Source organism: Sinocyclocheilus grahami, unplaced genomic scaffold (assembly GCF_001515645.1).
Source record: "Sinocyclocheilus grahami isolate Dianchi unplaced genomic scaffold, SAMN03320097.WGS_v1.1 scaffold1327.1, whole genome shotgun sequence".
Taxonomy (NCBI): Eukaryota; Metazoa; Chordata; class Actinopteri; order Cypriniformes; family Cyprinidae; genus Sinocyclocheilus; species Sinocyclocheilus grahami.
Window position 1 is genome coordinate 48,036 of NW_015506506.1, and position 15,490 is coordinate 63,525.

Below are 15,490 nucleotides of genomic sequence, written 5' to 3' on the forward strand. Positions count from 1 at the left end.
GTTTAAGCAAGTTTTTTGGCATCGTCTCATACCCAGTATCATCCCCTGTCAGTCTCGACTTGAACAAAAGAGATTCATCCCATGTGTCTCTCATAATGCTCTATGGGTCAGTTGGTATGAATATGTAGATTCTTATGCACTACCTGTATTAATTTCAGACATTTGTCACTTCCCTTGGGACTGTGATTCATGTTATCTTTACTCTACCTGAGTCTGTCTAAAGATAATCAGAATTCCCCAGCCTAATTTTCTATGGGCCTGGCTTGAAAAATTATGATTGATCTCCTCATTACTAGCCATTTTAAAACCAGACTCATTAACTAATCCATGTTTTAGCTCCCTGTATAAATATGAAACAAGCAAAGATAACTAGTGAAAAAAAGCCCTTATGGTCACCATGCATGCATTCGTAACTGACAAACTGTAACCCACCTTTATCATAATCACAAGTGCACCAAACAGATCTGCTTCTCCCAGATTTACGTGTTGAATCTTACATAAACATTTTCACGTCAGTCACTTTTGTTGAATTGTGCTGACTTTTCAATGAAGAAGAAAGCTGTTTTGCATGTGCTAATATATGTAGGCATCCAAATGGTTCCTTTTATAACCTTTCCATTTTAATGCTAATTCTGTACTTGGATGCGTTTTGCTATGTGTGTTTTTGCATGTGTTGGTAGTACTGACAGTAGACCACAGATGGTCACTAATGTGTGCCAAGAACCACCAAATGGGGATCTTACATGATTTTAGCATGTACAAAGCTTACTTTGTCAATCCAAAATATAAATTGTCATTTGCCATTGTAGTTCATTTGTGGCTGCATGCAGTGTGCCAATAAAAAGTGGTTTGTTAGTGCCAGACTAAATTATTCAAGATTAGCCATGGCATGGGAAATGCATACATGTATCGTAATCACATTTGAAATATGTGCCTAGACAGAGTAATCTTTCTCAGCTTTATGTGAGGCAGGAAGCTTATCTCTTAAGGAAGTTGCCTTTTCTTTTTCTAGCATGAAATGGTTTTGACTGAAAGAGCTTCAAAGAGACTCTTTGTTTCACAAATGTGCTTGACTCTCATTCAGGCACTGTTCCCCTGTCTCCCTCGCTTGCCAACCGCGGAAATATAGAATATGCGTGATGTTTTGCCATACCATGCAGCCTGATCTGTAATCATAAATATTAGGGCTAGTTAGGAAGGAAGGCAATTATTTTAAACAGTCGAAGCTGGTTTCTCTGGGGGATTACATATGTATTTGTTTTAATTTTTCTCAGGCTTTGCTGATGCCTAGATTTAGCTCCTTGCTGGGAGAAAGGCTTTTTTAATGTTCAGGTTTTTCACTTTTCTTTAATCTGTGGTGGTCTTGCAGTATATTTAAAATGGAAGCTTATCTCTTTGACTCCTTTTTCAGCTTCTTTCTTCACATATGAACTTGTTGAAACTGCACAAGCTGTCTTCCATACACTAAATCTTGCTAGTTGGATAAAACAATAAGTTGTGTGCAGGAAAGCAGAATACACAAGAGGATAGGGCTAGAACTCACTGTTTCATTAGGATACTTTGAGATGCAGTGTGGCTCATTTACTTGTAATTGTTGGTTGAAAATGTTGTTTTTGAATGTTAAATCTGCAATTTTCTGTCAGACTGGCAAATGGTTTTTACATTTTTAAGAAAAGGAGTCAGAAAAGGTCAGGGAAGAAAAATGTATTTCATAAGGGTCAATAAAAGGCTTTCTGTGATATTTGCAGACAGGAATATTAGCATTGATGTATGCTTACCCAAGTAAATATGGAATGAATATGATCTAGTACCTTCAACCACCAGCCCTGGATCAGTGGTGACCAGAGTATTTGCCATTGACAATGACACTGGGATGAATGCTGAGCTGCAGTACAGTATTATTGGAGGGTCACCGAGAGGACTGTTTGCCATTGACAAAACGACAGGAAATATTACTCTGCAGGAGAAGATTGTAGCAGCAGATCAAGGTCTCCACAGGCTGGTGGTAAAGGTCAAGGACTTGGGACAGCCTGAGTCCTTACATGCAATCGCCCTTGTCCATTTGTTTGTCAATGATACTGTCTCCAATTCCACGTTCATACAGGAGCAACTTCGCAAGAGTTTGGAGACTCCTTTGGAGCGGAACATTGGGGACAACGACGTGACACCCCAGACCAATGGCTACGTAATTGTTGTTATTGCCATAATAGCTGGAACTATGACCGTTATCTTGGTGATCTTTGTGACTGCTTTGGTACGCTGTCGACAGACACCGAGACACAAAGTTGTCCAGAAGAGTAAACAGAGTGGCGAGTGGGTATCACCCAACCAGGAGGGCCGGCAGATTAAAAAGAAAAAGAAGAAGAAGAAGAGGTCCCCAAAAAGTTTGCTGCTGAATTTCGTAACCATTGAGGAAGCCAAGAATGATGACTCTACTCATGAGCATATCAATGGCACCTTAGACCTCCCTGTTGAACTTGAGGAGCAGACAATGGGAAAGTACAACTGGGCTACCACACCAACTACCTTCAAACCTGACAGTCCTGACTTAGCCAAGCACTACAAATCCGCTTCCCCTCAGCCAGCATTCCAGATCAAACCAGAGACCCCTGTGGCTCCCAAGAAGCATCATGTAATTCAGGAACTCCCACTGGACAACACATTCGTGGTGGGCTGTGACTCACTCTCCAAGTGTTCCTCCAGCAGCTCTGACCCCTACAGCGTTTCAGAGTGCAGCTGTCAAGGGGGCTACAAGGTACCTGGACAAATCCACACCAGACAGGTAATTCACAAGTTCCTTTCTTAAACCACTTGCTGCTCCAGCTCCCATTTGTACTGTCCTTCTGATAGAAAGATGTAGAATGGAGGGTAACAGCCGCATGTGCTGAGCTTCAACAAGGGCTCAAAGATGCATGCATGTCAGGATGCAATATGCAAATGAAAATATGAAACTTAAAAACTGGGAGGTTGTTGGTTTTATGGTTGTGTGCTCATGTGAGCAAAAACAGCATTTCACGTCTTCACTGAAGAAGACTGTAGGAAAAATGCCACAATGTATCAACTGACGGAACATTGTACATATTAGGAAGACTGTGACATATAGAGAGATGTTGGATGGCTTTGATTATAGGATGTTTTTTTCTTCTTCTTCCAATCAGGCGTTTAATTCTAAAGAGTAATTATTAGCAAAACAACTTTTTGTGTCTACAAAAACAAGAGTGCTAGCTTGAGATTACAGCTATGTTTGTTCTTGATTGACATGCCAAAACCAAGCATGCTTGACAGAAAACCAAACAATATAGGGTTGTGTTCCACAGGAACAACTGAACAGATGCACACTGCTAAAACAATTGTTTCCCACAGAAATGCTTGATAGAACTCATTAGAGCTGAAAATTGTAACATAGTAGGGAAAGGCTGATTATTTTTGAATAGAATTTCAAACTCAGTCCAAAGGAAACATTATAAGTTGTCTCTGGGGAAAATTGCTGGCATTAATGAGACAAAGGTTCATTTGAATACTAGTATGCTAGTCTATGGTTCCAGAGGAGATGCGCCAAATGCAAAATAGCTAATAAATAAAAGCAGGTGAGGGACATAAATGTAAATTGGGGTGGATAGAGAGGTGGCCTTGCTGCGGCAATTGGTCTTTCTCGCAGAGTGGAAGACTGTGCTGTGTGATTGTAGGTCAGAGAGATCAAGGTGAAGACAGAGCTGTGGGACCGTGAGACTTAAATAGAAGCATATTCACTAATAGCTTGGAACACCATTCATTTTACCTATCAACTGCATGTTTTTAATGACCAGTCATTGAGTCTGCAGTGTAGCCATTTTCTCAGGCAGGTTAGAAAGCACAGGACTGGGGTCAGGAATGTAAGTTGAAGAGACTCCAGGGGCCTAAATTCAAACAAGTCTGAGCATGTAGATAGTGATAGGACACTAGAAAGGACACTGCAACTAGCCGACTATGACCGTTATCTTGGTGATCTTTGTGACTGCTTTGGTACGCTGTCGACAGACACCGAGACACAAAGTTGTCCAGAAGAGTAAACAGAGTGGCGAGTGGGTATCACCCAACCAGGAGGGCCGGCAGATTAAAAAGAAAAAGAAGAAGAAGAAGAGGTCCCCAAAAAGTTTGCTGCTGAATTTCGTAACCATTGAGGAAGCCAAGAATGATGACTCTACTCATGAGCATATCAATGGCACCTTAGACCTCCCTGTTGAACTTGAGGAGCAGACAATGGGAAAGTACAACTGGGCTACCACACCAACTACCTTCAAACCTGACAGTCCTGACTTAGCCAAGCACTACAAATCCGCTTCCCCTCAGCCAGCATTCCAGATCAAACCAGAGACCCCTGTGGCTCCCAAGAAGCATCATGTAATTCAGGAACTCCCACTGGACAACACATTCGTGGTGGGCTGTGACTCACTCTCCAAGTGTTCCTCCAGCAGCTCTGACCCCTACAGCGTTTCAGAGTGCAGCTGTCAAGGGGGCTACAAGGTACCTGGACAAATCCACACCAGACAGGTAATTCACAAGTTCCTTTCTTAAACCACTTGCTGCTCCAGCTCCCATTTGTACTGTCCTTCTGATAGAAAGATGTAGAATGGAGGGTAACAGCCGCATGTGCTGAGCTTCAACAAGGGCTCAAAGATGCATGCATGTCAGGATGCAATATGCAAATGAAAATATGAAACTTAAAAACTGGGAGGTTGTTGGTTTTATGGTTGTGTGCTCATGTGAGCAAAAACAGCATTTCACGTCTTCACTGAAGAAGACTGTAGGAAAAATGCCACAATGTATCAACTGACGGAACATTGTACATATTAGGAAGACTGTGACATATAGAGAGATGTTGGATGGCTTTGATTATAGGATGTTTTTTTCTTCTTCTTCCAATCAGGCGTTTAATTCTAAAGAGTAATTATTAGCAAAACAACTTTTTGTGTCTACAAAAACAAGAGTGCTAGCTTGAGATTACAGCTATGTTTGTTCTTGATTGACATGCCAAAACCAAGCATGCTTGACAGAAAACCAAACAATATAGGGTTGTGTTCCACAGGAACAACTGAACAGATGCACACTGCTAAAACAATTGTTTCCCACAGAAATGCTTGATAGAACTCATTAGAGCTGAAAATTGTAACATAGTAGGGAAAGGCTGATTATTTTTGAATAGAATTTCAAACTCAGTCCAAAGGAAACATTATAAGTTGTCTCTGGGGAAAATTGCTGGCATTAATGAGACAAAGGTTCATTTGAATACTAGTATGCTAGTCTATGGTTCCAGAGGAGATGCGCCAAATGCAAAATAGCTAATAAATAAAAGCAGGTGAGGGACATAAATGTAAATTGGGGTGGATAGAGAGGTGGCCTTGCTGCGGCAATTGGTCTTTCTCGCAGAGTGGAAGACTGTGCTGTGTGATTGTAGGTCAGAGAGATCAAGGTGAAGACAGAGCTGTGGGACCGTGAGACTTAAATAGAAGCATATTCACTAATAGCTTGGAACACCATTCATTTTACCTATCAACTGCATGTTTTTAATGACCAGTCATTGAGTCTGCAGTGTAGCCATTTTCTCAGGCAGGTTAGAAAGCACAGGACTGGGGTCAGGAATGTAAGTTGAAGAGACTCCAGGGGCCTAAATTCAAACAAGTCTGAGCATGTAGATAGTGATAGGACACTAGAAAGGACACTGCAACTAGCCGTCCCCCCCAAAAAATAAAATAAAATAAAAACCCCCAAACCAAAAAAAAATATATATATATATTAGCATTCAATCACAGATTATCTTGTGTTTTGTATTGTTTTTTCTTTAATATAATGTCATCCACCGTGAGCTCTTGTCCTTATTGAAGAAAATCCCCCTCTGCATATGTCTTACAAATTACGGTATATCCACTCAGATACATTGTGCGCATGGTAATTTAAGGTGACACCCACACATAGCTAATGTTCCATTTTCACCATGAGGCCTTTATTTTAAAATACAGTTAAAAGAAATGCTCTGCCATGGTGCATTATACATAAGCCTGCTTACATAGTAAGATTATGGAATGACACATAATTCAGGTTAGATTTGTTATTTGCCCTGACATAGTTGTCCTGCTTTTGTATATTTTTAAATATGCAGCAATATTTGTTGAAGGTTTTGAAACCTTGCATCAGATTCTTGAAATGTTTGTGATTAAAATCCTATTCAGATGGTGCCTTGTGGTGCCTGGTACTGTCAATACCATAGCTACTGCAGCAAATTAATATGTTTGTGTGTGTGAGTGGGTATGTGGGGAATACGAAGAGAGTGAGATTTTATTTATTTATTTACTTACATATTTTTATTCATTGTAGAAAAAGAGTGCTTTCTTAATGACATTGACCAGTTCAAAACAGCAGTTCAAAACCTACCACAGGGCAGGTTTGGACCGGATTTCTTTCTTTCATTCTTTCTTTCTTTCTTTCTTTCTTTCTTTCTTTTTTATTATTGCTAGTATCTTTATTATTATTATTATTCTTTATTTTAATTTTTTTTGCAGAAATAAACTTAAAACTTTTCAAGTTTTTAAAGATATTGAGTTTAACATCGAATGCCTTAAACATGTTATTTCTGTACATCTTAAAGGTATCCTGTATTTTTTTGACAGGCATAGACTATTGAAATAACCTATTAGAAGAAAGTTAGTGTTGAATCATCTCCAATTCTGAATTAAAGTGTTCTTTATGTTGTATCTAACCATTTCATACTCTCTGTAAAGCTACATTTTTGCTTTCATATATTAGCTATTGTCTTTAATATTTCTTCTTATGTAGTCATTGTAAACCACAACTTGGATAGAGCCATTACTGACATAATCTAGAATATCAGATCATGTTTGGCCCCATATTTGGTGAAAAATCTCTAGTGTCTCATGTTAGCTGTAAAGCAGTGACACAAATGTCAGCAATATTTAACTTTAGCGACCCCGTCTCGATGTCTGAGAAACATCATGTCTGAATTGGCCATGATGAATAGGTGCAAGAACATTTGTAGGGACCATTAAAGGATGCATTTCTCCCAGGAAACACTCGCTGATGAAGATCAATTGGATGCTTTGCAGGGTTGGGAATGATGTCAGCATCAAAGAAAAGCTTGTCAAAATACAACATATTTATGGGCCATATGGCTCATAATACCATCAGAGGTCCATTCTGCATTCCGAGCACCACCACGAAACTCTTTCCCAGCCCTTCAACTCATCTTTGCCTTTCTTTTATCTTCCGTCTCCCTGTTCTCAGACAGTGATTTTAGAGGTCAATCCCTCCGGATCTAACCATTTCATACTCTCTGTAAAGCTACATTTTTGCTTTCATATATTAGCTATTGTCTTTAATATTTCTTCTTATGTAGTCATTGTAAACCACGACTTGGATAGAGCCATTACTGACATAATCTAGAATATCAGATCATGTTTGGCCCCATATTTGGTGAAAAATCTCTAGTGTCTCATGTTAGCTGTAAAGCAGTGACACAAATGTCAGCAATATTTAACTTTAGCGACCCCGTCTCGATGTCTGAGAAACATCATGTCTGAATTGGCCATGATGAATAGGTGCAAGAACATTTGTAGGGACCATTAAAGGATGCATTTCTCCCAGGAAACACTCGCTGATGAAGATCAATTGGATGCTTTGCAGGGTTGGGAATGATGTCAGCATCAAAGAAAAGCTTGTCAAAATACAACATATTTATGGGCCATATGGCTCATAATACCATCAGAGGTCCATTCTGCATTCCGAGCACCACCACGAAACTCTTTCCCAGCCCTTCAACTCATCTTTGCCTTTCTTTTATCTTCCGTCTCCCTGTTCTCAGACAGTGATTTTAGAGGTCAATCCCTCCGGTGGTGGTGGGGGCTTCTGTCTGAATACACACTTTAGTTGTGACAGATCAAGTCAATTCTGCCGTACTTGACTGATCCCTGGCAGGGCCATGAATATGCAAGAACTCTAGTCAAATCAAACGCTATAAGGCCTCTATATTCAGAGCAGGGGTGTATTTGAGGTCAGTAGCTTTGCCATTCTAACCTCATGTTACTTGCAAACCCGTCTTCATTTGGACTGGTATGAATATGCCCTCACGGGCTTATGGGGCCTCACAGTCAAACACATTTTCTTTGCATCAGGCTTCATGGTACATTCAGCATTTCAAAAACATCATAAAATATGGGAGAGGATGTCCTTGAGTCCACAGTTTTGTGCTCTCACCCACCCGCATTTCAATAATTCACATTCAACTTCATTTTTGAATCTTGCTGGGTTTAGGGCAGATGTGCCTAGATTTATAACCAAACACATTTTTTAGAACATGGAGTGATTGATCTCTCTTGAATTTCTCTCTCTCTATTGATTACATCCAGTTGTGTCAAACCCCAGGCGATTTCCCGCAACGTTTAGCCCATCAGCAATTCTTGTGCATCTTGGCCTTTAGTAATATATTCTGCACGTTTGTTTAAAGTTCTCAAGTTTTATGTATGTTTATGCCTTTTTTTAACCATCTGATTCTGCCACAGATAATCCTAAGTAAAATGAAATTTTACTTTAGGTCCAGCCATATATGTATATTAAAGTTCTGTCATCATTTACTCACCATCATGTCGTTTCAAAACTGTATGACTTACTTTCTTTTGCGGAGCATAAAATAAGATATTTTGAAGTCTGTTGGTAACCAAGCTGTTTTGTTAATCACTGACATTCATTGTATGAAAATAATAATAATAATAATAATAATAATATTGAGATATTTCTCAAATTATTATTTTTTATGTTCTATAGTTTATGTTAGGCCATTGTTGCCTATATGTGTAATACATTTTAAGTTGAATCAAACTAAATATTTATTTCTAAAGCTACTTTTTGTAATGTCTACTTATATATATATATAATGTTACAAAAATAAATGCTTTTCTTTCAAACTTTCAGTTCATCAAGGAATCTTGAAAACACATGAGGTTAAGAAATACATGTTTGTGTTTTTGCATTTCTGAAGCTGGAACAGCAGTCTGAGTTTTTTTTTTTTTTTTTTCCTTCCCCAAATAAACCCAAATTTATTCGTATACATTTTATCCACATTTGTGTTTCCTAGGAAACGAACCATGACCATGACATCACTGGCGTTGTGTTCTACCAGTGAAGCTGCACTGCAATATCTTTTTTTTTTAAGTCACTCAATGTTCATTTAGCATTGCTGAAGAGTGAATCTACTATATAAAGAGCTTTGAAATGGTACTTTCCTCTTGCACATGCTCATTAGATTGAACACATCCACAGCTGCTCGCAGATATTTCAATGATGGATTTAACAGATTGAGTAATAATGAAGCAAATATAACCTTATTAATTGAGTTTATCATATTTTTTAAACACGTTCATTAAAGTATTATACCACTTATCCAGATATCTTAAAAATAAATGTGTTTTAGTCACATGAGCTTCCTGTTGTCATTAATGAATGAGTGTTGCTGTAGTGTGGTGGGTGTCACGGCACATTTGGAGCAAAAAGCAATTTGGTTTACCTGCATGCACTGACTAGTCACTTTTCCCAGCATTCTTCAAGGTAAATCTGACTAGATAAAAAGAACACCAACCTCTCTCTGTCTGTTCCGTGAAGAATGCTATTCCTCTCCCTCTCTCTATGTATGCATGTGAATGTATATGTCCAGAGAGAGAGGTCTTCATTATCATCTTACACAGTACATACTGCAGCTTAGCAAGCCAGATGATTTTGTAACTGCAATCTCCCTATATCTGTCTGTCTCTCTATATTACAGGAGACGGCACTGAAACCACCACTCTATGGCACACTCTGTGGCACAGGTACAGCTCGCTCCCACAGGATAAAAATCAATCTCTAGCTGCCATTTCCTAAAGAGAGGGAGGGAGGGAGAGGAAGGCACTCACTGAAGAGGTGAAAACACGAACTGTACAGATTCTCCAGCCTCAAACGAGTCCTAGAGAGTAACGCCAGACTAATTTAACCATCCGAAACGCTGCTTGTGACATGTAGGAGGTTTGAAATGCTTTGTTTGACCCCTTTTGTCCTCATTCACCGGTTTCACCGAATAGGGCACGAGAGACACCTCCACTCTGCTTATCCAAATGGAATATGTATATGGCAAAGACCTCTGTATAGGATGTTTATATAGATATGTATTTATGTATAGCAGCAGCACAGTCCTTGTCGTCTGTGTGTCTATTTATTGATTTTGTTCACTGATTTTCTTGATTGACACGTTAGGCAAAGTTCGATGAAACTTGGATGCGCCTGGTGGTTGTTCCTTTTTCATATCCTTTGCTCACCTGCTTTTACTGTTTCATTTGTTCATTCTGTGCTCGTATCCGATAGATCACGGTAGTGATACGGCTAACTCCATTGACATTACATTGAAATGCATGGCCCTCCATAGGAGGTACCTGTACGTTTTAGCTCTGTCACTGATTACCTCCAAATTTGGGACGTGGAAGATTCAAAACGAGCACTAATGCTTAGCTAGGCTGCAATCATATGCGACAGCGCTCCCGCTTCCTAATCAAAGAATCCCCTTGTACGCAGTAGAAAGGGACACCGGGTCTGACCTTTATATGTTGTAGTCCGCTTTTACCAGAGCCAATATAACTTGTGAGATGTATTTACTGATTTTGAATAGAAAGCCTCCGGCAATCTTGTCATACGAGATGGTAGGTTTTAGTTACATCACCTGGGTGTTCGTATATTCTGAAACTGACATGCTATGTATTCATACAACCGGAGATAAAAAAAAGTTTTTAAAATAAAAGTATATTAAAAGTAGAAAATACAGTACCGAGCACGAGAATACAACGTGGACTATACAGATTTTATGTCAACAGCAATACATTTACGATAAATCGAGAACTCACCCCACATGAGCACTTTAAAGTCGTGATAATAAGCATCCCACAGCTAAAGCTCTCTTCAGTGAAACTCAACAGTCGGGTATTTCCATCTTGAATGACTATTACATCACTAATAAATTGCTTCACTGGATAGCACTTTTGTTCAAGCAGTAATTTACTCCTTTTTAGCAAATGGACTGATTTGTAGAAGTGTCTTGGGCCCAAATGTTTGACCTCTTATTCTTGCAGAGGTATCAGATTTCTTAATGGTGTCAAGTGTAACGCTCTGGAGTAGGTAACACAGAATGACTCACACATAAAACTGTGCACTGTGCAAGAAACAATTAGACATGCCTGGATATTTGCCATAGACAACGAATGAGAGGGGAGGGGAAAAAAGTAACAAATTGACCTTTTCTTTTCATGTAAGGAGTTGGTTAAACCACTTTCATTATAAATGAAGCACCTTACATTATCTTTGTATTCTACTTTGATTTGCCAACATGTGAAGTAAACTGTATATAACTGTTTTATGTATGTTTGAGCTTTGGAAGTTTATTAAAGTCTTTTGCATTGTATTGCACATTTCCATGTGTCATTTATTGACCAACCAATTTTAAGTTAATATACTGTGGGGTCCAACACTCTGAAATGACTAGTGTTAATGATTCTATATTGTAGTTTTCTAATGTTATTTTTTTTATTATTAGATTTATTGATTTTTATATTATTTAGGTAACTTTTTACAATGAGGTTCCATTAGTTAACATTAGTTAATGCATTAAAAAACAATTAGTAATATATATTATTGTATTTTATTTTTTACAGTATTTATTAATCTTTGTTAATGCTAGTTGCTAAAATACAGCTGTTTATTGTAAGATCAGGTTCATTAAATAATTTTTATATAATGTCATTTTATAAATAATTTTAATAATGTATTAATAAATGTTGAAATTAGCATAAATTAAGATGAACTAACAATGAAAAATACTTCTTTATTCAAGTAAATTAATGTCGTTAACGAATGTTAACAAATGGAACCTTATTGTAAAGTGTTAACTTTATTTACTTATTCATTTTGATTACCTTTTTAAGGGGGGGAAGTTTTTCTATGAGGTCTCTCTCTCTCTCTCTGTGTTATGTTTTGTGTTAACTATTACTTTATTTCCCATTTAACTTATTTTCTTTTAAAATATTTATTTTATTTTTATTGGTATGTTTTATGTTAATTATTACTTTATATATGTTTTTATTTTTATTTTTATTGTACTGTGACACTTTAAGCTAAATGTTGTGGTGCAGTAATTAAAACCTATATAAAACACAGAAGTCATGTTAGCCCACACGGGCTCTTTAAACTCACAAGTACACTGCAGTCTATGGAAGTACACAAATTACAAAACCAGCTATTAATATCGCAATGCAAACTCTCAATGTGCTAAACTCTGTACATTCATGACGATGTTGGCATGCACTCTTCCATAAGAACTAAATGATAAGACCATCACCAAAGCACATCATAAAACTAATTTTGCTCACTCAACTTGCACAAGCGTTTCCGATAAATACGAAACCATGTTTAACAATTCAGTGTCAGATATGTAAAAGATAACTTCAGCAGGCTGCTGCTTCGACACCAGCACAGCACTAGCAACACAAAGGTCATGGGTTCAATTCCCAGAGAATGCATGAGCTGATTGAATATAGCATGAATGCAATGTAAGTCACTTTGGATAAAAGCGTCTGCCAAATGCATAAATGTAAACATTTTATCAGATGAGAAAATACAAAAGTACAAAACACAAGAGACTAGCACAGTTATGTAGGAAATCATTTGCCTTGTACAACGGTCAATTATAGTTAAGTGGTCGTTATACAAATCTGAGTGCAGAACGCTGCAATCAACCAATCGCAATCAAGTATTCCAGAGAGTTGTATTACTGTCTTTGGATTTAAAGAATGGGCAAAAATCTTCCAACAGATTGGTCTCCATCTGCTGGCAAATTATGTTTCTTAAATATATGTAATTTAGCCATTGTTATTCTTCAAATTGACTGTGACAGCTGAGGAGAGATTCTTGTGTTGGCTCTGCTTGATTTGTGGCATTGAGCTTAAATGTATTATTTGTTTGACAGCATTTAGAGGAATGAGAATTCCCACCGAATCAAATAGAAATGCTAGCTGCATGCAGTGGATTATGTGGCTTCATGTGGTGTGCTCAAAGCTGAAAGACCTGCACGTTTGCTCATAATCTAATAAAGCAACTGTCAATAAGGAGACTTATTAACGGAGTCTGTAAAGTTACGGCCTTAATAATGGAGATGCCTCAGGGATTGACCGCATTAGCCTAGAACAACCTTCAACATATTAAAGGTGCAGTTCACCCAGAAAATGAAAATCATTTACACACAAAATGAGGTAATGTTCGTTTACACTACCGTTCAAAAGTTTGGGGTCAGTACCAAAGATTTCTATGTCAAACAAATGCTGTTCTTTTGATTTTTGTATTCCCTGATTAAAATGTATCCTGGTTTCAACAAAAATATTAAGCAGAAAAACTGTTTCAACATTGATCATACTAATAAATGTTTCTTGAGCAGCAAATCAGCATATTAGAATGATTTCTGAAGGATCATGTGACACTGAAGACTGGAGTAATGATGCTGAAAATTCAGCTTTGCATCACAGGAATAAATTACATTTTAAAATATATTAAAATACTAAACTGTTATTTTAAATTGTAATTAGAGTTTACAGTATTGTTTTATAAAATAAACATATTTTACTGTATTTTTTTATTTAATAGATGCATTTTTTTCCCCCTTTGGAATGTCATGAAAGTGTAACTTTTGGGTGAACAATCTTTTTAATGTCTCATTTGTTTGCACTTTACCTTTACATCTGACCTTCCACAGTGTTACAACCCTCAGAAACCCGTTTTTTGCTTTTCGTTTCCTGTGAGTGTTGGTGGGAAAGAACAAATGCATAAATACATAAATTATATCTAAAAATAAATAAAGAGTCACATTTAATTTTGATTAATTTAAGGAAACTTGATGATTTGAAACAAGCTGCACTGCCAGGCACAGCACAATGAAAGTGATACCAGTGAGGATTTGCATTACTTGACTGTGAATGCCTATGAAAGTACCTCTCCGGCAGGTGCTGACTATGAGAATACTGCACCATAGGAGAGCTCATGAATTAATAAATCGCCTGGACTTTAGAATGACAAAATTTATTTTGAGGAGGAAGTGCAACAAAACATATGTCTTGAGAGAGTATTTATAATTCATATCGATCATATCCTGTGTCCTCAGTATTACATCACACACAGAGAGGGGCAGAATGGGGCCGGGATTTGAGGGTGCAGGAGAGTCGTCCGTCGTTATAAATGATCAGGTACACCAGGGAATTACTGCAAACTGAGAATATTGTGTGCAAGTCCCAAAGGGTTTGCTGATTATCTCTATGTAGTGCTATTTATGCATTTCTGTGCAGCAGGGTAGGAAACTGGAAGATGGTCTCTGTTATTTGCACTCAAGGCAGTGCTGCGTGCGCCTGCTGACAAATCTCTGCCAAACTGAATAATTCAATCATGCTATTCTTTTTGCACTTCTACATTTGTGTGTTCAAAAATCGGTGTCTCAAAGACACAGCTGTCGCTGTGGCTTGTTAAAATGTGCCCATTGGTTAAAAGTACAATTGTATAAATATTCACAAGCCACACAGTGATGACTATTTTTAGACTGCATGGATTTGCATACAATTGCTCTGAGATAGCTGATATTAATGTTATTGATTAAGGATGTGAATTGTGATGCTGTATGTATGCAGACATTTCTTTGAGTATAGAATTGAGCAGTGTGTTTTTTGCACTACAAAGTCTGTTTCTCACATTCAAATGTAGGAGAGATTGTCCTAAATGGGTCTCTGCAGCCATATAGCTTTTTGTTGGTTTTCGGGTGCTTAGGAATTGCTTTTTAAACATGATTGTCGTTCTTGTTTGTTTTGGATTGCCAGGTGGTATAGGCTTATTATTCCAAAGGGAAATTTTTAAAAAGCTTCAAAATGAATACACTGCTGTCTGATTAAATGCTCTCGAAATTCAATTGAAGAACATTGTTATACACTAATCTTCAGGAGGATGCTGTCTTAGAAATACATTCTTTTAAAACAAGGGATCAGAATTCAATTTCCAGGGCTTGTTTTTCATTTTGTCTGCATAGTCATTCTAGCAAGGTAACGTTTTTGTGTCACATCTGTGCAATGCAGTATTTATTTATAAATGGCATGATGTTGTTAAGGTTTTTTATGTTATGTTAAAAGAGGTTGGGAGAGTTCACCCAAAATCAATTTTGTCATTATTTACACACCTTCATGTCTTTCCAAACTTGTATGACTTACTTTCTTTCTGTGGAACATCAAAGAAGATATTTTGAGATATTTTGACAATGGAGGTGTTTTTGTGTTTTGCAGAAGATGGAAAGTTATATGGCTTTGGAACAACATGAGGTTAAGTATATATATATATATATATATATATATATATATATATATATATATATGTTTTTTTTTTTTATATACCTTTTTGTCTT

The 15,490-nt window shown here is 37.5% G+C and overlaps 1 protein-coding gene across 1 annotated transcript in view; it reads left to right on the plus strand.

Annotated features, from left to right (window-relative positions):
* The window catches only part of LOC107569257 (protocadherin-11 X-linked-like), a 201,048-nt gene that overhangs the window by 5,669 nt on the left and 179,889 nt on the right, over positions 1–15,490 (plus strand). The window contains exons 3-4 of the mRNA XM_016255294.1: positions 1,808–2,755; positions 4,306–4,530. Coding sequence (XP_016110780.1) covers positions 1,808–2,755; positions 4,306–4,530 — 1,173 coding nt within the window. The remainder of the gene's footprint in view (positions 1–1,807; positions 2,756–4,305; positions 4,531–15,490) is intronic.